Source organism: Pteropus medius, unplaced genomic scaffold (assembly GCF_902729225.1).
Source record: "Pteropus medius unplaced genomic scaffold, Ma_sr-lr_union100, whole genome shotgun sequence".
Lineage (NCBI taxonomy): Eukaryota > Metazoa > Chordata > Mammalia > Chiroptera > Pteropodidae > Pteropus > Pteropus medius.
Genome location: NW_024340849.1, coordinates 44,806,295 through 44,831,026, shown reverse-complemented (window position 1 = coordinate 44,831,026; position 24,732 = coordinate 44,806,295). Strand labels below are relative to the sequence as shown.

At 36.3% G+C, this 24,732-nt stretch overlaps 1 protein-coding gene across 2 annotated transcripts in view; it reads left to right on the top strand.

The window, feature by feature from the left end:
• Positions 1-24,732, top strand: part of L3MBTL4 (L3MBTL histone methyl-lysine binding protein 4) — a 285,078-nt gene that overhangs the window by 122,417 nt on the left and 137,929 nt on the right. For both annotated transcript variants that reach the window (XR_005649230.1, XM_039845772.1), the window contains exon 12: positions 14,238-14,340. Coding sequence is in view for 1 of the 2 variants with exons in the window: in XM_039845772.1 (XP_039701706.1) it covers positions 14,238-14,340 (103 nt within the window). In the remaining variant the exon portion in view is untranslated. The remainder of the gene's footprint in view (positions 1-14,237; positions 14,341-24,732) is intronic.

Sequence of the window (24,732 nt, the reverse complement as noted above, 5' to 3'; positions counted from 1 at the left end):
ATTTGTTTCATTACACTGCAGATGTATAATATAACAGAATGAATTGTAAATATACCATATGGCCTGATACATTATTTATCCTGTTAATTGAGATGAAATCCTTAAATCAACATTAAGAAATGAATGATTAATAAAGCCCTCTTTGATGAACATTTGGGACTCTGTTAAATTTAAAAAGTTTTATTCCATCAGAGATGGCAGTTCTCTTAGATTATAAAATAAGAGTTAATGCAATAATAGCCTAGATCTGGAATGATAAAGATGATGATAAGTAGATGTCATTCCAAGGAAAAATGAAGATCGTTAACTTAGCCAGATAATAGCACATTTTCAGTTTAACTCTAAAGAGAATTTCATAAGGAATCTTTAGTACTTGTTCTTCCAAAATACAGCGAGCAAGTAATCAGCAGTTTTAAGAGTCCCTAAGTACACATTGACTTAATAGACAATTACAGCACATTGTGTTAAAAAAAGTTAGCTATTTTAGAAGTCCCTAATTACAGATTTACATGATAGACTTATCAAAGAAAAATAATACATTTCAAAAAGTACTTACAGTCTTAATGATATTATCTGTTTTAAATGGCCCTTGCTGAAGTGCTTATCCTGTGTGCTCTGCTTTCTGGAGGTGTGAAGGCAGAATTCACTTACTTTGTTCCAGAACTTGGTCTTTGAGATCTTACTGGTAGCTGAGAATAATTTTATAGATCATTTTCTCATCATTGCTAGATAACTCCATTTGTTACTGTTCACAGTTGAGATGTAGTGTAACAAGGCAGGTCTTATTTGTCACGTTACAGACATTGGTAGATTGTATCTAAACAAGGTACAGCTCTATGCAAAGTTACTGACTTTAAAACAAATACACGCTAACTTCTAAAAGTCATGGAATGACTCACAGGTTTGACGATAAGCCAAAGCAGATTCTTATCCTGTCCTAGTTTCTGAGTCATGTCTGGCCAGATTTGCAGATGGCAGCATATGGATGTCCAGTGGAGATCCTGCGTTGGGCAGGAGACCCTTCAGGATTTCTCTGAGTTTTAACTTTATTCAAAAGACTGTAATGCCTTTAAGGGAAGGAGAAAGGGACAAAATGCAATTATTATACTCATGCCTTTACATCCTCCTACAGGGCCTGATTCATGGAAACCTTGAGTGATTAACTGAGGTCCTGAAAATAATAGTTGAGGAAGGATTTACCATCTTAAGGAAGGGTTGTGTTGCTGTTGTGTTTGAATAAAGATTTACTTGGTATCCTGAGCATACTGAGCACTGTGCTAGAACTTAGAAAGTTCTGTGAGACATAGTTCTGTACTGGCAACTACGATGATGAAGTTTGGAGGGAGAGATGGCCCTGTGAACAGGCACCGTGGAGTACCTTGGTGGAGGTCATGCCAAAGACATCACAGGGCTACTCTGGCTGCCACAGGCACCAGAACTCAGTTTGAAGAGATTAAAATTCCTCCTCCCAAGATGCTTCTTAAGATCTTTAAAACTTGGGGGTCGGAGTGGGATTGGAAAGTTGAGGAGGACAACTCTGGATGTTGCTTTAAATACAAGCTTAGTTGTATTAGTATCTTAGAGTTGTTCTGTTCACATGTCTTTCATGGTTTTAGAAAGATTATAAAATAGTTGTTTGTTTTATCTTACAAGTAGATATATCCTCAAGTGCCTTCTTTGAATGAAGATAGAATAAATATCAAATATTTTAAATGTAAAATAAACATTATATATTCGCATTATGAAAGAAGCTGTTTCTAGATTATGGAGTGTTGTTGTTTTCTTCATTTTAAGTAACTAAGAATTATGAAGTTGAAAACATACTTGAACCTAAAATTCAATGAATGCTGCGAATGACAAACTTAGAGAACTGAAAATTTTATAGCATATTTGGGAACTATGAGCCTTTGGCTCATATGTTACTTCTCATTTTTAGAAAAAAAGCCTTAACTTTTGCCAGAAAGTAAAAGTTATATATTTTTTCCTTAGCAAAGCAGTAAGTTTCACTTAAACACTTAAGATTACTGTAATTATAAGCAATGGCAGAATACTTTCCTTTGGTCTTTGGACTAACAACTCTCTGCATCTGTACATCTTGCCATGTGACCGTAGGTCTTTCCTTCATGACCTGCTCACAGGCTTGACATGTTTAAGAGCTCTTTACCCAATGGGCTGCAGTCACAGAGTCAGAGCTACTTTGACCAGACAGTAGTCTCTCCCTGCTATATCAAAGTGGCTGCTGGACTTCTGCTGCTGCATCTCATCCACCCTGCAGCATTCTTTAGAATACTCCTCATTTTACTTAAATCATTCCTTCATAAAACTTTTCTATGTGTATTGTTATTTCTGTAATTATAAATAATTGAAAGTCATCAAGGATGAGGACACAGCTGCTGATAGCATACCATATTGGCATTACATCCCAGTAATGAATACCTTTTGCATTACTGACCCTCTCCTGCAAGACATCATTCCCCTTGAATAATCCTATATTCTCCTTAGTGCATCTTTACTTGACCATTTTCCTGACTATTAAAAGATTTTTATGTCCTAAAGAATTGTAAAGCAGAGTAAAAGAAATAGAATTTCGTAAGTTTTTATTCTTTAACTCACAGTTTGTGTATTTTAGATTAACAAGAATATCCTCCATCATTTCCTTTGAAGTCATCATTCTCTTGTTCATATCAATGAACCTGTTTTGTCATGGAAGTCATTAACATAGGAGAGGAATCTTTTTCTCTAATATCTCTGACACAATTTCATATAATGCCAGCAGCCAGGGGAAACCAAGCAACACAGTGGAGTCACATCTTATTCTAGAGTTAACTCCTAAATTCAGCAAGTTAAGCAAAAAAATGTGTTTAGTCACTATTACTGAAAAATGTCTCAATAAGCCCAGTGCAGTGAGTTATCCTCCCTCATTGAACTAGACAGTTGGCACATGTTGTGCATTAGGTAGTGACTGGCATGAGTCGAGGGTCATGATGTGTAAAAATCATATGCATTCTAAATGCCAGGACCATTGTGAGCTCAGGGATCTGCTCCCACTGTGAGGAGCACATGTGCACCGAGGAGAGGAATGGTGGTTTCTGACTCCCAGCACAGGCTCCTCCCCACATCTGTTGCTGAGTGGTGGGGGTGGGGTCCCCCAGACTTCATTCTGTTCATTGCAGATATTTGACTTCCTTGACATGCATGGCTGCTCCTGCTGTCTTTTAAAGCTAGGAATAGTTGATTAAGAAAGTTTATGTATATAAATGTATTAAAGTTTCCATTATAGCAATTACTTATTAGGCAGCATAGCAGAATGAAAAGAACACAGATCTACAAGTTAGGAACCTTGAATTCTTGTTCTAACCAATAAAATATGATTTATGATCTGGTATAGATTATGTAATCTTCTAAACCTTAATATCCTTATTTGCAAATATAACTAGATAGACTAGCTCAGTGGTTCCCAACCACTAAAGAAATAAGAGTCACAAGCTTAACTCCAGATTTTGATTTTGTGGGGCCTGAAAATGTATATATTTAAACAACTTTGTCCCTTCCTGCTTTGTGTGTCAGTAATGGGACTTCTCTCCTTCCTTTAGTAGACTCAAGTTCTCCTGATCCTGCCGTGTCCATGGCCTCTGATTTTGTGGAGCCTAGTCTGTTGTTGTCTTGCTGCTTTAGACTGGACTGAAATGGCAGTCCCTGAGGTCTGTGCACTGTGGACATTCACACAGCCATAGGCAAGTTAGAATTTGAAATGTTGGACCCTGTGATGGGAGCTTTCTCTGAATGGAGTGCCTCTGTATCTATAATGAACATGAGCATTGTTTGCTGTTTCCACCAGCCAGCATGCAGGATGTCTAATCTGTGGCATCTCCTTGCATGGAGCTCCCTCTGAGGCAGCACTGACACAATCAGTAAGGGCTTGCTCCTCTTTCTAAGGTCTGGAATCCAGACTAATTCAAAGCCACCAGTAAGTAAACTAGTGCACAGGTCTTAGAGGGAAGGTGAGCTGCTCTTTCTGTTTCATTCAAGCATCTATTACAGACAGCAGGGTAGAGGATTTCCTTCCCATTAGAAACAGCAATTCTGCCAAGACTGTACACAAATCATTCAATATGGGAATACCATTAATTGTAGAGTTAGGTTTAGAGTAAAAACCACATAGAGAGATGTAATTAATTTCATACATAGCTAGCGTGCGCACACTCACACACACATGCACTATAAATACATGGGCTTCTCAAAACACTCAATATTTTCTACTAAGAATGGCCAAAAGCTTATTGGTAATGAAAGTTTTTAGTGTGGCTTCGTTAGATCACAGCTAACTTGAGGAGAGATTTTGAATGCCATGAGTTGTGCTTTAGATATAATGTGTAGGTTATTGGAAAGATATTATAGTCATTCTACTTTGGAATCTTGAGTCGTGGAGTGTGTTTAATTCTTCTAAATGACATATATTTATACACGTTTGGTTATGAGAACAGATGATGTTTCTGCCAGCAGCTAATTTAATTTTTTTTGTCAGCAAATTATATGACATTTTTAATGAAAACAGAACTTTTAACTAATTTCCTCATTTGGTTAAAGAGGGGAAAAAGCAGTTCAAGCATTGGGTAAACAAAAACATTTCATTGCATGACTGTGATATACTTACAGTATTAGCCTTGGCCCTTATCTCCCTTCCTATGAATAAGAAAAATCCTAGGAATAAGGAAGGCCTAAGTTGCCATTCTTTTGGCTTCTATTTAGTATCAAGTTGCATGATGTAAAGTAGAAGGAGGAAGGGAAGGAGTGGGAATGGAGAAGAGAGAGAGGGGGAGGGGAGCAGAAAAGGGAGGGGGAAGAGAGAATAGAATGGTTGAGAGAGTGGAGTGGTTTTGCAGCATTTTCACTTAGGTTAGATGAGAATAATCTGTTTACATAACCAAGTTAATCGTCTTCTAAAACGTTAATTTCGTGTAAAATATAAATTGAAGTTCAGAGCAAAAGAAAACAGTTCGAGGTTTTTATATCTTTGAGACAGAATTATATAAAAGTTAAGGTTTAGAAGAAAGTGTGTTTGCTTTGATTTGTTTCTTAAAATAATGAAAAAAATGAAATAGGACAGTCTACTGAAATAGTATTTGCATTAAAAACTTTTAGGTGTCATATTACCCTCAGTTCTTCACCATAAAGTTATTAGTTAGGCGTAGGTTTAATTCTGTATAGTTTAGTTACATGTAAACCAATTTTTTTTGTGTGTGTGAGCCAGTAATCCCTAAAGTTTTTCCTACTTGAAGAAGTTCTATACTTCTGCATTATCTATGTGGACCTATCCCAATTTGTTCCTTTCATAAATCAAGTGTGTCATTTTTCTGATTTTTTTCAAAGGTTAAAAACTGCGTTACAAAACAGGCTGTCAATTTATGAAGGTCGGTGCTATTTAGTCATATAAAAAGAACATAGTTTTGTGTATTTAAATAGTTCTAGTATAATTGATGGTACAGATTCTTTACTTAAGTGCCATTTTGACATGTTTGAGTGAGAGATATTTCAGATTAAATCTATATTTCTTCCTTTCCACTTTAATGTTATTATAGCCATATATCAGTTAACACCATTTGTACATTCCTCGCTGTCCTGTTCCTGGTCTTAGCAGTGGCTTATGTTAACACACAACCAGATCTAAATGTTTTATCCAGATCCCTCAGATTGAATTATCCCATTTTCCAGCAAACCCCTGGTCCCCTGATACTATACCCATATTTAAACAGTATCTTTTTTTTTCTGGGATTCTTGTGTAATTAACCAATTTCCCACCATATTATTCTGTCTCTGTTTAAAGCTCAATATATAATAAATGCATTTTGTCATATTTGCTAAGAAAATCTTTGCCAGCTGCTCTGCTGTCTTTTTTTTAAGTACTGAGTAAAGTCCAATATGCAGTGTTTCACTTTTTACCATAACTGTTCAGAAGCTCTGTCAGATCTGTGAAAGGGACCTTAAGAAAACTGTTTATTGCTTCTGTACTCTATTCTTACCATGATGTTGTTTATGTGTGGTCGAACTAGTATCATTATTATATTCATTGGTCCTTCAGGACCCTAGCACATTTTTAAATGTTTTCTTGCATTCGGTATTATTGCCATCATTATATTTTAAAGATTTTTCTGATCATCAAGTTAGTCTAATATTCACATTTTTAAGGAACCTTTTAAAAATTCTTTTGTTGCATTTCCATTTCACAAAATTATTGTTCTATTTAATTTTATGTCATAAAATTTGACAGCCTGAAACCTAGTACCAGCAGCCATGGTGTTTGGTTACACAGTTTTCTTCTTCTATTTGAGAAACTCATTATTATTGCACAATGGGTATTGATTGTCCCTAATTTTATTAGGAGATAGAGAATAGGTATGATTAACCTCTAATTTCAGTTTGAAAGATATGCTTATTATTTGCATTCTCCAACATTCAAGGATAATTATTTCATTAAATCTTCTCAGCAAACTATAATATAAATTTCCTGGGAGTGGGGTGGAAAAATAAACAGGATTCTAAACTAAAAGTTTCCAATACAAAATGAAAATGGCAAAACCTTAATTGTTTGAAATGAGAACATGCAAATATTTCAATAGTTTATTTGTTTTCTTATATCTAGATTTAATACCATTGCATCCCTTGCTCCATTCTTAGTCTCAGCCGATGATCTTACTGCCCATTTTGCTGAGAAAATGAAAGCTTTCAGAGGAGAAATTGCTCATCCACTCACCTGATCTGCCAGCACACTCTCCTCTGTACATATGTGCTTTGCCTCCTCTTCCACAGAAACTGGCGAGAGCCTTGCTCTGTCAGCAGTTCTCACTGGCCACCAGCCTATCCTTTGTGCCCACTCAAGGACCTTTCCCTACAAGTACACCCTCTCTCTCTCTGCATTATCAAATTTCCCTTCTTCTGAAGTATCCTCCTCATCACTCAAACAAAAACAGTAATAAAAATACTTTCTTGACCACAAACCAACTTTTGTACCACCTTTTATATAAAAACATCTCGAAATAGCTGCTTAATCTATCATTTTACCCTTTTTTCTCTTCAATTCTCCCTTGAACTTCAGTCAGGCCTGTTTGTGGCTATTCACTGAAGCTGTTCCTGTTCCAGTCATCCCAGCCCTGCACACCGCCGTGCCCATGGCCAGCGTGCAGGTCTTCATTCCTCAGTCCTGTTATATGCAGCCACTGACTCCCCTCTTGGCGTGCTATGTTCACATGCCGCCTCTATGACGGATGCGTTTCTCCTGGCTTTCTTCTTACTGCCTTGGCCGCTTCTTTCTGGCCTTTTTTCTCACCCTTTTCAGTCTCTACATATGGTATTTCCCGGAGCTCAGTCCTCAGGCCTCTTCTCTCCTCCATCGACACCAATTCACTGTGGGACCCTATCTAAGTCCATGGCTTTAAATATGGATGCCATCTCTCTGTTGATACCTCTAGTACCAACCACAAGGCAGCCTGCCTCAAGCCCTTTACCAGTGTCCGGTAGAAGAAGTAAATGCTTCTCAAAGAACGGAGCCCCAGTACGTATTTTCTGACTGATTTCAGTCCCCCACTCTATACTTTCTAGTGTCCCCCGATCCAACCTAGAATATAAGAAAGACCCTTTTGCTTTGGTCCATGTGATCTCATCTCTTGCACCCTTTCTATTGTCCATGTGACTCTAGCTGCAGTGGCCTTCCTGCTGTCAACCCAGGATGTTTCATGCCTTCATTTCATGTAGGATCCTGTTTAAATGTCAGGACTTGTCCCCCGACTACTGTTCCTTAAAAAAGCACCCTCACTTCTACCCTATCACTTTCTTTTCCTCACCCACGGTACATATCTTCCCATCACTGTCTGTCATTACGTTCCGTTTCTTATTTGATTGTTTATTCTGTCTTTGGCACCAGGAGTAAGATCCAAGGGGCCGGGTCTTTCTGTTTGGTGTGCTGCTGTATCCCTAGCACCCAGAATACCGTCTGGCACATAGCAGGCACTTAATATCCCTTTAAATGAATGAATAGCCCTTAGTGGTTATTTTTATTTAAAACATAAAGTATTTTAACTTCTCTGTTATTAATGACATTTAAACCTGTTCCGCTTTCTGTATATCTGCTAGTGGATATTACCACTCAATGCTAATGTCATTTCTCTATAAAACACTTTCTGAATGATTTAGGTCAAAGTGAATGCTTTTTCAGGAGTGAGTAATTGGTGCTGAAATCAGGATAAGAATGCTGCAGCTTGGTCCTTATTTTTTGATGCTGGCCAGCATCACTCTGGAACACACATATATCTTAATTTGCTTCAATCAGTGTCAGTATTGTCATTCTGCTCCGGGTCAGCTCTGTACTAAATAAAATAACAATTCCGAGAGGAAGCTGCTTTCTATTTGGAAGGAAGGAGATGATCTCAGCTTCTAACACGTTTTGGGTGAGATAATAAGCCTTTCCATTCACATCACTCATGGTTGCCCATTTTGGCCATTTCGAAATAGAGGACGGTCCTCCTTCTCATTTTCTAGAGAGGAGTGCAACCTTTTATTTCTTGATTTTGCCCCTGATATCTTACATCATCTTTACATAACAATAGGTCTAATACCCATATCCAATTTTAGTTTTTATTTTAGAACAATTACTTGATTTCACAAAAGAAACAAAATAAAATTGCTCTTTTATCCTAGGGATTTTTCAGCTTCAAGTAACACAAAAAATCTATTTGCAATGGCTTAATCAAAAAGGGAATTATTTTTCCTAAACGATAGATACTGATGTTGATAGGTCCCTTTGGCATGTCCTGGATCCAGATTCAGTCTTTCTTTATTCTCTGCCTTCTTAAACCTGTTCCGCTTTCTGTATATCTGCTAGTGGATATTACCCTTCAACAGCACTGATGCATTTGTACTTGTGCTTGTTACCTCATGAGCTTTTATATCTGCATTCAGCAAAGGTCAAAGAAGGGGGAAATGGGCAGAGCAGCACCAGCATCATTTTTACCCTTTTAATAGGAAAGAACAGCATTTATAGACATCTTTATATTGCCTTTCCCTTAGGTCTTACTATCCAGGACAGTATCAAATGACCATATCTGGAAGTGAGAGGGGCTGGGAAAGTCAGCATTTTTAATTGGGCACATTGCTGCCCTGAACTAAATCAGAGTTTGGCCAGCAAGAAAGGAGGAAATGGATATTCGATGGGCAACTACAGCAACTGCCTTATGGCAACTATGAATGGTGTGAATGGTGATCCATGAAAACGTTTGAATGGTGTGAATGGTGATCCATGAAAACGTTTTACGATAGTATCGTGTGAGTGTGAAGCATCATTAATTACTCAGATAACTTCTAGTTTATAAGTATATTTTCCATTTCTTTGTTATCCTTGCAGAAAGAACTCTACAATTTGATTTACTCTTACCCGATTTACTTTTATTTTCATAGAAGACTTGGAATAAATTAGAAGTTATTCACGCTGCTTGATATAGGGAGTAGCTCGTAACATTTGGAAATAGAAAATCAGAGATTGATTGTAGACATGCTAAGATCTGAAATGAAAATAAAATAGTGATTATCATACAGCACTCTAGTCAGGCAGGACATACTAAAATAATGCTTTCAGGTGTTAATTGTTGTTGTCTTTAGGATTCTTTATTCTTTTATAAAACATACTTATTCAATATCTATTATGTGCCGATAGCTGCTATAGTAGGTGCTGGAGATACAATGGTAAACAAATTAGATAAAGTTGATGTCCTCTCTCTAGTGAAAGGAGACAGGTGATAAATAGGTAAACTAGGAAAACAGTTTCCAGTAAGGTGGTAAAAAAGAAGACAGCAAAGGGTAATGTGGTCAGGGACAGTCACTCTGCGGTAATTTAATCAAGTACATTAAAATAGTTCTGAAAAAAATATCGAGAGCATTTCATTAAAGGTTTACTGGAATGTTGTCCACACAGAGCGACATCGGGGCTTGCTAATAGAAAGTATTTGCTTGTTGGTTGGCTTATTTATGGGTTTAATATTCCAGGCCTTTGTGATGGTGGCTTTAGTGTACTGTATTGTGAGATGCAGTTTGGAGAAATATCACTTTATATCCTGTGTTTCTTTTCTTGTAGATTCTTTTATTTACTAACACAAGAATAGTTCTTAATTAGGGACTCGTTTACAATTTTTAAACCAATTCCTTGGATTTGTTTAAAAATTGTTTTGAAAGCTATTTCCAAAAGCTCCCTTTGAATAGGGCAGCTCTTATTTCTATTTATCTCTCAAGGTGTTTTGTGAAGTTGTGAGATCATAGTAAGTGTGTGAGACATACTTTCTTAATTGTTTGATAAATTTAATAAAAATTTATTTGAAGTATAAATACTTATTCTAATATCACCACACATTGGAACCCCGTCTCAGTCAGTATTTTGATGCAACATAATCATACTATAATGCAGGTTTCTGGTTTATATGTAAAGCTTCTTTTCTTGACCAAGAGCATCTTGAGTAAAGAACTATGAGATACTTATTTGTTCATTCAGTAAGCGTTTCCCGAGTACCAACTATATGTCCGACTAGGTAATGGTGACACAATGATGAAATATGCACAGGCTCGCAGCTTATAGTCTAATGAGAGATATAAACATGAAGCAAATAATCATTTAATTTGTATTAGAGATAAATGCTGTATAAAAAGGGGTTCTAACATACTCTTGGAAGGTAGCCTGTGGAAGTGAAATATAAACCGTGACTCGAAAGATAAATAGAAGTTATCCAGACTTTAGAGATAGGAAGCTCATCCCAACATGCAAATGCCTAAGTTGCAAAAGAACCTGGTGGGTTCAAGAAACAGGAAAAGACCAGTTTGGATGCAGAATATTGAATATAGAGAAAAGTCAAGTGACATTTATCTGAAGAGGTATATAGGAGTCAGGTCAGATAGGCCAGGCTGAAAGGATTTTGGACTTAATCCTCACAAGGATGACAAACTATCGAAAGGTGCTAAGAGGGAACTGATATGGTTAGATTTGTGTGTTGAAAGTGTCACTCTGTTTGCAAGGTGGAGAAGAGATTAGAATGAGTAAAGAATGGCTATGGAAGTTCTCCAAGGAGAAGGTAATGATGACTTGGATTAGGCCAATCACAGTAGTGATGAAGATAAATTGGCAAGTTACAGAAATATTTAAGGGATTGAGAATTGACTGGAAGTTGCACCAGAATGAAATGAGGGAGAGGAGATGTCAAGGATCACCTCTAGGTTTCTGGCCTGGAGTACGATGTACTTTATTGGGATGAGCAGCTCTAGAGAGAAAAAGAAGATTGGGGGACAAGATAATGACTTGTTTTGAATATATTGAGTTTGAAATGCCTTTAAGAGATCCCAGTGGAGACGTATTGCGGTTGAATGTATGGAGATGTGTGGACTTGAAGTATTAGTCTGGAGCATAAAGAGTGTCTGGGCTATAGCCTATGAGCATCTGCAGCATACAGTTGTGAATGCAGCTGTAGAAATGGATAGCCCAGGAACAAAACGTGGGGTTCTCTGACATTTTGAGGTTAACTAGAGGAGAAAAAACTGGCAAAAGAGATTACAAGAGAATGCCCATATGCAGCGGGGAAACTGTCAGAGTATGATGTCACCAAAGGAAGTGGGCAAGAACAGTTCAAGAATGAGATAGTGACTGATAGTACCACAGCACTGAGTATGATGCATACTCAAATGCATGTTGGGCTTAATTCATAAAGGTCTTTACTGACCCTTAGAAGATTGGTTGATGTGGTTTGAGAAGTAAGATGTAAGGAAATAGAGATAACTTATTTGAGAGGTTTAGGTGTGAAGGGGAAAAGAGTGAACAGTTGTAAAAGGAAATGTGGATTCCAAGTAGAGTTTTAAGCTTTTATTTTCTGTTTTGTTTGTTTTTAATAATGGAGGAAACTGGAGTATGTTTAAATGTTGGTAGAAAGAGTTCAATAGTCCAAGAGCTATTAGAATATGTGATCACCTAAAGATCCTGGGTAATGAGGTGGATAAGACTCAAACATAAATGGTAAGGAGTTTGCTTTGGACAGAGGAGAATGGTCTCTATGTTGTGACAGAAAGGAAAGGGGGGAAATGATGGCTCACAGATGAATTCCTGTTTCCTCAGTGAAGTAGCAGGCAGTTTTAGCTATTGAGAGCCAAAGGGTGAAGTTTGATGGAAGGTTTGGGAGAGTGTGGAGGGGTTCAGGTGACGTTGAAGACAGTAGTTTTGGTAACATTTAGTCTGTACTGTTGTGTAATTTTTTTCCCAGGAGAAAATTACACAAAACACAAACCACCAGAATAGTACAATTGATCCATGGTTGACTTTTTTAAATTTTTAATAGCTAAGTCAGAAAGGCAAGGTCAAGGGAAATTAAGTTATTTGCAATTGAGGGTCAAAAATGGTTTGATAGACTCCAAGACAAGGGAAGAGTTATGATGAGAGGGGGCTGATGATTGATGATGGGAAAAGAAGGGAAATTAGTGGCCTGGAAATTCCAGTGATGTTGAAAACATTAGCAGTTGGGATACCTGAGCAGGTAATCTGTAAGGATTTTGTAGTCAGATAGGCTGTTTGGTTAGTGGTTTTTAGAAACAGTGTAATTTTAGTGATAACAAGATGTAGAGTTTACTTTGTGTGATGTGGCCCGGATGGATTCAGGAATGAAGTCAATGGAGATGAGTTGGTTAATGATCTGTGAGGGCAGCATGTCGGATGTTACCACTGCTGGAGCGAGGATGGAGGATAGCACAGTGAGTGGCTGCTGCAGTCTTCTCTGGTGACAGAGGCAGATGGATGAGAACAATGAAAGGACCTGTGGTGGTGGAGACCCACAGTGTCAGCCTCAGAATAGGAGTCTTAAAGCAGCAGTCCTCAACCTTTTTGGCAACAGGGACCAGTGTTCCTTTGAGAATCTAATGCCTGATGATCTGAGGTGGAGCTGAGGCGGTGATGCTAGCTCTGGGAAGCAGCTGCAAATACAGATGAAGCTTTGCTTGATTGCCCACAGCTCACCTCCTGCTGTGCGGTCTGGTTCCTAACAGGCAAGGGACCAGTGCCGGTCTTAAAAAATATGAAAGAAATGTCGTCTAGAGGAGGTGATGGGTGGAAGACGGTTTTGACTTCCCTGCCAATCCTGTGACACATGGGGTATGAGAAAATGAATGTTTTCTCCTGAAGAAAGCTGCAGAATGCACTTTAGTCTTCAGCTAACAACCAGATAAAGTTAGAGCTGGGAAATGGAGAAAATATTGAAGTGAGGACAAGGAAATAGAGTGCCTGCATAGGAAATGGAAGTCTAAGAGCTGGGAAAGGACAAGGAATGTATATGACTGTCAGGGAAATAAAGCCCAGACAGTATGACAGTGTGGGATAGAACATTCCAGGAGCTGATATCTGTGTGGGGGGAAAGGGAAAGGGAGGGAGAGCAGACTGAGAAAAATCACAGAATGGAGTGAGGGGTTTTAAATCCTGATAATCTTTAGAGATTATTAGGATTATTATATTAGGATTGCCTTTCGGGCTTGACAGAATTTATCTCTGGCCTGGAGTAGTTATATATAGTGTGGTGTGATGTGGTGTGCTATGGTGTGGTATAGTATGGGTCAGACAGTTCTTTTTTAGCTAGTTTTGACAGATGATTGAGGAAACAGGTAGGACGATGTTCACTGTCTTTGGCAGGACTCATTTGCTATCCCAGTGTCTGTCCAGCATTTGGGGGGAGCCTTGCTGTGGCTGAGTGGGACTGTAATGGGGAACCACAAAACAGACTTCACCCTTTCACATTCTCAGTTCGTGGCTTTACTGCCATTGCCAGTATTATTCTCTGAAAGGGATGAGTGAATGTTTATTTTTATATATATATATATATAAATATATATATATTTATATATATATATATATAAAAACAAACATTCACTCATCCCTTTCAGAGAATATATATATATATATATATATATATATATATATATATATATATTATTTTTTCAAGTCCTATTTAATTTGTTCTGCCTCTGATATTAATTGCTATTAGTATTATCTATTACAACAATGATATTTTCTGCTAAATCATTTTATAAAACATCATAAGTACCCAATAAGTATTTTTTGGTGATGGTTTGTTTTAAATTTGTAAAATTTCAGTGAATATCATTTACATATTTTAGTCTTTCTAGTTCTTCTTTACTAAGGGTATTTTCAAGGTATGTTCTTTTACTTCCTGAAGGAGCAAATGATGTGAAAATCCTTCCAGGTCAAGCTGTTTGTCCTACTCCAGGGTGCCGAGGGATAGGCCATATCCGTGGTCCACGGTACTCAGGACATCACAGGTAAAATTTTTTCTTCTTTAAATTATTTCAGGGATAAATTAAAACATTATGCAGATTTGTAGCTATAAGTAGTATCATAAATGACTCTTGAGGCCAGACAGCTCCCTATCATACTGTCTTCTCTGTGTTCTTAAGGCCCTTTCTTGACATTTCCTGCTGTCTGCCAACCTCACCTTCCTAGAGCCTTCTTGGACTCCTGAGGACTTGCTCAGACCCATGTCATTCCCCAGCACCTCTGCTCTCTAACAGCTTTTTAAACAAGCACTCACTCCATAGGATACACTCACCACTCTGTGTCCCAGCCCTGTCCTGAATTTTCTCCACACAACTGCTGAGTCTTGCTTTCTTTAGAGAAATTCCAGAACCTCTTCCTTTTCCCCTTGTCCCTTCCCTATTTTTTCTCTATTTCTTATTCATTTGGAGATAATATAATTCTGTGAGAGTAGAAAATAATAAATGTGAAGTTATTTTGCAGAATATACCTGTGCTCTAAATATCCGATAATAAAATGAAGAAGATAGTGCTTCTAACAAAAAATAAGTACAAATAAATGTATATAAGTTCTTATTGCTTTTTATGTCCCTATCAATTGATAAATAATGTATAGTTGGAGTATTAATATTGGTGATCCACTTACAGAATTTATAAATTAAAACAGAACAGAGTTTTCATCTAATTTGTCCAGTCACACAAATATATGAAACAAGTATCATAGAGAAGTATAAAGAGAAAATAATAAATCATATAATATGTGAAGCAAGAAAACATTTGTTTGAATAAAAGAGATTCTAATGGAAGCCCGTGTTTTATTAGGTGGTTGCAATTCTGGAAACAAGCGCTTGAAACATTTCTAAATAAATCAAAGCAAGTATTATTCTAAGAAATAATGGTAAACACTCCCAGACAGCATACATGAATGTTATATGTGTAAAATAATGTTAACACTGAAAAGAGCAGAAAACAATATAGTAGCCATAAAAAAAGAAATAAATTGAAGACATATAGACATATTGGTGATTACTTGTGCACATGTGTAAGAGTCATAGATTATGAGAGTGGAGCTGGACCTGGAGGACACATTGTAGTATTGTATGAGGAAGAGAGAGCAGAAAACGTGGGGTGGGGGGAGAGAGGGAAAGAGAAGTGAACACATCATTGAGGGAGTGGTCTGTATTAGGTGAAGACCCTGTTGGAGTTGATAGAACCATTTTCCAGACCACTAGAGGTATGTGGCTACAGATAATCTTCCTCAGGCTTCTCATGTTGTGTGTGTGTTTTGTTTTTAACCCCAGAACTGTAAAGTCCAATATGGTAGCCACTAGTCATAGATGCCTGTTTAAATTAACAAATGAAATTAAATAAAAGTAAAACTTCAGGTTTTTTTTGTCACACAAGCCACATTTCAAACACTCTGTAGCCACATGTGGCTACTGGCTGCCACACTGGACAGCACAGAAAGTTCCCTAAGACAGCCCTGAGGAGTTTACCGTGTTCTGCCTCTCACAGTAGATTTTTGAGTGCAGGTTTCTCCAGATGAAGTCACTGGTCGTCTTAGTGCCTCCCTCAAAACTTGAATCATTATTCTCAAAGTTAGTTAGATCATAACGTTGCGATTAGCCTGTCCATTAGCACTTTCTAGAGTTTACTCTGACATGGCACTGAGGCCGAAATAACAAGTACCACCCTGGACAGCTCCTTAAGATTGCCAGGGAGTTCACTTGAGGCCTCTTCTTCCACTTCATCACAGCTGACTTGCCTCCCACACTGTTCTTATTCTCCTCTCCCTACTTGGATTATGAAAACGTGAACAAAGTCACAGTAGGTATGCTCCACTTTGTTCCAGCAGCTTCCCTGAACTTTTCACATCCAGTGTGAGGTCAAATTGTTCTTACTTGTAGTATCTAATTACGAATAATATTGAGAATATCTGACATGATTTTTTCCATCAGATAGTCTTTACCAGTTGTCCTCAGAACTTCTGAAGAAATTAGAAGAATGTAAAAATAAAGAAGAGTTTAAAGAAAGGCATTCTATGACACTTAGGGAAAAAATGAAATACCAAACACACATGATTGTGAGAAGAATGGGACGTGTTAAGGGAACTTGAAGACACGAGGCATTATTCCTTCAGACCTCACAATTCACAGGGCTGCTCAAGGTTGGACATCTCTGTGGTTGGATCATGGCTCTTCCCCTGTCATAGACAATGTTATGGTACAGCAGGGCTCACATAAGTAAAAGCGTAATGATTCCATTATCTCAGAAAAGAAAAATAAAAAGCAGTGAGTGCATGTAATTAGCATCTCTCTAGAATGAAAAAGACTAAAATTAGACAACTGGATGTTTCTTGAACTTGCATTTTCATATAGAATTTATAAGGGATTTAAACCATCAGGTAAATAAATTCTAACTTACCTATGAAAAGAAGAACAGATAGATAGCTTTTATTTTATTTAACACTATTTTGTATTGAAGGAATGAAGATAAACTTCTTGGTGGAGTTGGTGGTGATTGTAAGGCAGTTTTTGGAGGGTGGAAGACAGGAGTAATCTTAGGTCTAGTATGTACTGAGTGTTTCTCTCTTGCTTTAATCATTTTCAGTAGCAGGCCTGTCTTTATCAAATTTAGCTCTGAGGTGCTAGAGTTACTCTTTGACTGGTTATACACATTTTCAGTTAATACGCTGATTTTTTTTTAAGCCACCAGTTCTGTTTTCACTTTTGATTGTTACATTCTGAATGTCATTTACCAAGTTAGTCAATTTACTTATGTAACTATGTGTATAACTTAAGAATTTATTTAAATCCTCTTGTAATTAACTGGGCAAAAATTGTTTTGATATCATTCATAAATTTCTGGGGTTTGTTTTCATGTTATTTCTATTTTTGTAGTCTAAATTATATGTAGCTCTAAAAGATGAAAAATATTATTCTTTAGTATATATCTTTGGTGGTATCTGTTGAAAATATTACACACACACACACACACACACATCGCCTAACCATACCTGCTAGAAATTTGCCATAGCACACCCATGGTTATCATTGTACAGTTTGCTTCTTACATGTCATTGAGAATGGTAAGGAAGATGTTAGAATTTTACAATATTGCTGCATTCTCTCAGAATCCCATTTGTACTATTATAATCATCTCTAGCTTGAGTTTCCTGACGCATTTTAATGAGTAGAACTTGCATATTCCAAAATGAAAGTATTTTTTTCTCGTCATAGATTTGTACCTCTACCAAAGAGTCATCATTCTGTAAGATGCTTTTTACAGTGACTAGCCCAATAGATTATTAGGTAAATATTTTTACCTTTGAAAAAATAAGAAAAAATAAAACCAGGAAACCCCCCTCCAGTTCCACTAAGGCCTCCATGAAACAACTCGATTGGCTTCTGCTTCCAAAGCCTCTGGGAACACTTGGAAATATAGAGGTAGGCTTTAAGGAAGGTGGCGATTTCAATGGTTTTTCTATAAAATCCTCCCTGGCAGTGGAGTGCTTGCAAGTAGTGAATCTTGTTTTCACCACTCATGTCAGAATTTCTGATTCTGATTTTGAAGGTTTGGTATTTTGAAAAGAAGTAAACAATCTTAAAATAAGTGACAGTGTCTTGTTTTGCACAGCTGACAAGGAGAACAGTGATATCAGGATATCGCTGAAGATGTCTGAAAATAATATATCACTTTAAGAAATCTGGTACACCCCTTCATGTCTTTTTTGGATGGATTTCAGACAGGTTTATTTTACTTTTCATTAAAATAGTAAAGGGGTTAATAATATTCAAATCTGTTTAGAGTTCCTGTAGAATCTGCATAAATCATTATTTGAAAGAAATTGCATCAGTTCTTATCTGTATGAAAATAGGACTTTTGGCACACAATTACAACACAATTTACATTTTATTTGAATTAATTTACATAGTGAAATGAAGTAGGTTTATTTGTTAACATAGAAATATTTAAAGATGACAATATTGGGACTATAAGATGTCAATTAACTTTTAGGCCAGAGTCCAAGATTGGACATGTTATTTTTTCTAAATGAGCAAAACTGACTTGGAAGATTTGATCTAATACTATGTCATAAAACAGACAAAGGTAATTTATTTCAGAACTAATAATTACATTCTTTACACAGAGATCCAGGTATTGTTACATGGAAGGACCTCGTGTCCTGGGGTTACTGTGTGGGATGCAGGACACACATTGCCAGTGTCACACCCTAAACAACACACATAGAAAAGGAGCATCCGTTGCTCAGTGATTAGGATGTCAGATAAATCTAAGCGGTTTCGGGTACTCTTCATGGAAGCTTCTAGCACAACTCAGCCTCTATTCATGACTCATTTGGAATTATTTTTTGCCAGCTCAAGAATAATGATGGAAATTATTTCAGGTGTTTTCTTTTCACATCTGCTGCCTGACGCATGCACGTGCGTGCGTGCATGCGTGTTGGTCTTTATTAATGTTTGAAGTTTCAAATTGGCCTGAGTCGGACTTCCAGACCTAGTTCTTACTATGAAATACGAGGCAAATTACCACGCTATTCTTAGCCTCAGTTTCCTCATCTGTAAACGGGAGGGTTTTGCAATTGAAAATGTTAAATTTCACTATGCGATTAGAAGAGGCATATGTCTTTATTCACTGTGTGATATAGTATCATATTATTGAATATATAACTACAGGAAATGTAAGGAGAAACAGAATAATATTAAGAGGCTTTAACTCATCCATTTCAGACTGTGGTAGATTATAAATAGGCAAAACAAATATGGATAAACAGAATCTGAATAACGTGATTTAAAAAAGAAAGATAGACTAAAAACAAAATAAACCTACTTAAAAGCACTTTTTGAAAATCAACTATTAGGCCATGGACAACTTAATAAATTCTGAAAACCAAAACAGTTCAGACCCATTCTTAGGTCAAATGCAATGAAATAAGAAATTGTTGAGGAAAAGCACCTAGAAGACATACAAAAACACTCAGAAATGTCATTTAAGCAATCATAGGATCAAAGGAAAACCCAAACCTCAAATCTCAGAAAATCTAGATTTAGTTTAATGAGAACACTAAAAATATAAATGTTTGGGATATACTGTGTCTGTGTTCAGAGGTAAATTTGTATCCTATACAACAAGAAAGAAAGTATACTAATTAAATATTCCACTGGAAAAGTTATAAAAATTTTTAAAATGAATAGAAAAAGGAAAGAAATATTAAACTAAAAACTGAAATGAATGAATTGGAACACAGAAAAACAGTAAATGTGTTAGTATTCGAGAGTTGGTTTTTGAAACAAAACAACAATGCTACAACAGTAAACAATATGTCCCAGTACAATTGAGAAATGATCCCGGACAGTCCATGCAGCGTTCTGAGAATTGGGCCTCCACTTACTGAAGGACTTAGAGGAACAGCTCTTGTATTTCTTACTCCATTGTTCTGCCTTTACATGAAATGGTTTGTTTTAAATCATTGATCTTTTTAATCAAGGCCTGAGAACTCCTTTGGTTTCTTTACCTCATAGACTTATTTCCTGTCATTCTTAGAAGTAGCTTTTCTTCTTCAAGGATGATGTTTCTTCCACTGTCTTCCTACTTCTAGGGTGGCTTTTGAGTGAACCCTCTCTGGTTGCACCGCAGTGTGACCTTGGAACACAGACTTCTCCATCTGGCCTCTGACTCATCTCAGCCCTGCTCTGGGTGGACTCAGACTCCTGCTTAGCTATCCCTGACCTCTCAAGCTTTTCTCAGCTGCAGTTGGACACATTTGGTGGTCCATTAATCAACACTTCTCCCCCACCTCCTGCAGCAAGTGACCCTTGTGGGACCCTTTTCTCCATTCTTTAGTCCTCCAGGCTGAATTGGTTTCTTTTCAGGTTTGCTGAACAGCCATCTTCTTGGGCCTTACCTGCCTCCTGGAATTCCCTTTGCCTCCCTTCTGCTAGCTCCTTTATTTCTTGGATTCTGAGTCTTCTTTTGCCTGGTTTATTTTCTCCTAACTTTTGGGGATAGGATCTATGAGAGGTAGTTATGTATGAGTATATGTATCTATGTATGTATGTATGAATTATGTATGTATGTAATATAGCTAAATATGTTTTTTATCTCTCCTCAATCACAGTTTAGTTATGGATAGAATTCCAGTTATAAATCTTTTTCATCAGAACATTGAAAGCATTTCAAATTTTAATTTACAAAAAGGATTATTCTGCCTCCCCCACCCTATGAATCTCATCTCCTGGACATTTTTTAGGACTTTCTCTTTGTCCCTTGTGTTCTGAATTGATCCTTATTCATTCATTGAGTCAATCTAGAAATTCGAGTCTTTTATTTCTGGGAAATGTTCCTGTAGTATTTCTTCAATTTCTATTTGTTCTGTTTGCTTTTTTGTATGTATGTGCTGATGCTTGGATTTTCTTTCCTAGTTTTAAGCTTCTTATCTTTTCTCCTATGGAATATTTCCTCTACTTTGTCTTCCAGTCCTTTGATTGAAGCTTTTAATTGTACAGTGATTTTTTTTTTCAGTTTCTGAGAATGCTTCCTTATTCTCTGATTTATTTTTTTACTACATCCTGTTCTTATTTGATAGATCATGTGTGTCTTTTTTTAAGCTCTGACAGTGATTAAAGCTGTTATTTTCCTGCTCCCTACATCAGCTTTTTTCCCAAGGTACTTGTGTTTTGATTTGTTTTTTTTTTTTTTTTTGGTTAGATTGGTCGGTTGCTTTCTATCATGAAAGGCGTTTCTCAAATCCTGGCAGTCTTTCTCTGCATTCACTTGTGAGAGTGAGGCACCAGAAAGCTAGTCCATTTGAGGCCTGCCAGCTGGTAAACTCTGTGGACTGTAGTCAGGCAGGGACTTGGCCAACAGCAAGGAGCCCCTGGTCACCAGCAGTGGGCCTCTTCTTCTGAGTAAGCTTCTTCCAGCAGGGACAATACTTCCAAATTTTTCCTGGTGTGTCTTTATGACATCCTCTTTCTCAGACTCTTGGCTCTCAGCTTATCTGTTTTTCTGTGTTGACTTCTTTTATCTGCTATCATTTCTTTTCTTGTGTTTTGTCTTTATGCATTTATACTCTTTCATTCATTTATTTTTTCTGTAGGGAGAGAAAGGATTTATTATCAAGGAGAAAGGATAAATTCAGATTTTCAATCTGCCGTATTTTCTCTAACTTATTTTTAAAACTTTGTTTATACCTCAAATAGTAATTCAGCTATAGTATATGACTTTATTTCTAACTCTCTGTAGTTGTTCTATCTTGTCATGATAGTACCTTCTTCTTGATATACGTAGAACATAAAAGATTTTGTGTAATGACTTTTTGTTTAGTTAAGCTCTGTAAATTTTAGGAATTTATAATCACTGATTGGAATAGTATACTCAAAGGAGTCTCAAAGGCATGGTTTTCATTTTATATTCATAGTAGTTCTTATATTATTGTCATCTTCAGTTAAAACTTTCATCATTTCAAGAGAGTACCTTAATGACATTTGTTCACATTTATTTGATTCCTTTGTCACTTGGCTTGTCATTTTCTTTGATTTTATGTTACTACATAGTGAAATTGAACTGGGTGGAAATTTAAAAAGAAACTTGCAGATATATTTTTACTTTAATAAGTAAAAGAAAAAAGAGTATCTGACTTTAGATAACACTTTTAATTCTCAAAATGATATGATTAATTATACAATTTAGTTAAAGCTTTGATGAAGTAACAAAAGATTGGCCATGAGCCTTAAGTCACTTTAACACATTACTATAAAATTCTCGAAGGTTAGTGTCTGATTTTACTGAACTGGGAAATAATTATGTGAGTTCTATGTTTTTCTCCTACTTTTAAGGAAGATTTCATATGAAATGCTTAGTTTTATAGCAACTGCGGCATTGTTGTCCAAAGATACTATATTCTTTGACACATTCTAAGGATTTTATTAATTACAAAATTCCAAATTATATGAATTACCAAGACTGTAGAAACTGTACCTTATTATGATGAAAGCAGACGTGGCTTTGGTTTATTTTTGTGTGAGAATTGTTTATATCAATTAACAGGAAACCAAAATGCTAATACCTGGTAATTTTAAATCACCTTATAAACCAAAATCAAAGTAAAATATAGACAAAATTGATTCTTAAAAATTAAAAATATTGCCATGCACATTATTTAAAAATTGATACCATTTTATTACAAAATTAGTCCACAGTCAATAGAGATATTTTGGATGATACATGGAAATATTCAAAAATAAATAAACAGTCATACTCCAAGTACAAAGTTATATGTTTCATTTTTTTAAGGCTTAAATCTGTTTCAGTTTTTAGGCTTTTTTTTCCACATGTATACATATATATTTTTCTGTGAATAAACTCAGACAGGAAATATGATTTTTTGTTAGTTTTCAATAAAATATCAAGTAATTCCTTGTGTTGTTAGTAATTTCTCAGATACATTAATGAGATATTATTTTATACATAAGTTTCATGACCATTCTGTCTTTATGTTATGGATCCTATTTAGTTGGAAATGACTCTGTCCTAATTTTTCCTTGTTCTCTGTATTGTCTCATATTAAGAGTGCCAAACAGATTTTTTTTTGAGTGTTCTGAAAATCTGCTTGTTCCATTATTTTTAGCCTTTCCTGTCATTTTATTTAGGTATGCTTTTTGTCAAAAGCATATAAATGTCTTAAAATAAAATCTCATCTAAGAGTCTTTTCCTGTTATTAACGGTTTGACCTATTTGCAATTATTGTTGTAATTATATAAATTGTACACATCCCAACTTGTTTTATGCCGTAAATGTTTTGTTGTTGTTTTTTTCACAGTGGTGATAGGGCACCGTTTTCCCCTACCTTTCTTGTTCCCTACCTTCCTTCTTTCCTTCTTTTCTTTCTCTCCTTCCTTCCTTCCAGAACATTCTGTGTATGGATAACTTCTAGTTAAGAAGGAAGGCTTTTAATCTAAAGGTTATTCTAAAGTTTTCCAGATTCATTCCTAAACCTACATTTACTTAACTATCAAAATCAAAGTCATTAGAAGAACATTAATCTTTGGCTTTCTTTTGTGAAACTTGAAATGCTAAATGCTCTTCCCCACTCCCCACCCTCCAATCCAACATGCCCACTTGTATTAATTGAATTTGAGATTATATGCCTTACTATTGTCTCTCCAGTTTTGAAGTGATAGAAACCAGCTACTCTTGGAAAGAAAAAAAATAGACAAACAATTTGTAATCATATTTAAAACAACAATGCACATTGATTTCTATATATTTTACTGGTTCCAGTGGTGACCTCAGCCCTTTCCAGCCACAATTTCCTCATTTCTTGCGTTAACATATTTTATTCCTTGTTATGGCAAGTTGTTTTAAAGGTTTGTTTTAATATGTCTGTGGTGCCTGAATATTACGTTTAAAATCTTTGCACATCAGAGAATGCATCTCACCCATGAGAAATTTGAGAGCAGATGGATGTTTTAAGCCCAGACCTTCTTCTTTCAGAGTTCCATCTGTGTTGCTTCATATCCTATTCTACTTTTTATTGTGATGTTGGCAAAATCTAATGCCCATCCAACTGATGTTGGCAAAGCCTAATGCCAGTTCAACTGATGGTCCTTCAGTGGTAGCCTGCCTTCCTTTAATCAAGGTTCCTATAGAATATCTTTGTATCTTTAGACATATATATAATACTTAAAACTTCCCCTTTATATGTCTAGATATTGTTTTCTTTTCATTGAGTTTACCTCTAAGACTATATTCTCGCACAGTTTTTAGGGCAAAGTCTTCCACATCAGATCATTTTTTCTTCAGGCATTTTTTCAAGTTCTGTTTGTATTCTAACTCTGTTTTTCTCTTCAAAATTCTATTAAATGACGTTGGATCCTCTCCATCAGTCCTTCATGTCTCTCATCTTTTCACTCATCATGTTCAGTTCTTCCTTTCCCTCTGAGCATCTGGGAAATCACTTGAATGTGTGTTCTAAGTGGCTGATTGGATCTTCTGTGCCTCCTCTCCTGAGATCCTTTACTGTGGTGATCACATCAACCTCCTTACGAGCTCTCCTGGTCTCTCTTGTTTCTTACCATCTCTATCCCCACTATCTACCTTAAGTGTCTCTGCTTTGTATCTGAAATGTCTCCCAGGTATCATAGGAGATATTCCAGATACAAAGGTCTTTGTTGATCATAACACATAAACATCCCTGCAGTGAAAAGTATCCTTTCTCCATTTTTTTTTCAAAATAAAAAGTTTCCAATGGGCTTAGCCCTAATGAAAAGGAATTTAAGAATATTCCTTATAATTTCAGATGATTAGACAAGGGTAAATTCACATCATCTCTGGGCTTCCATTTTTTTTTTTTTTTTAATCTGGAAAACAAGACGATTG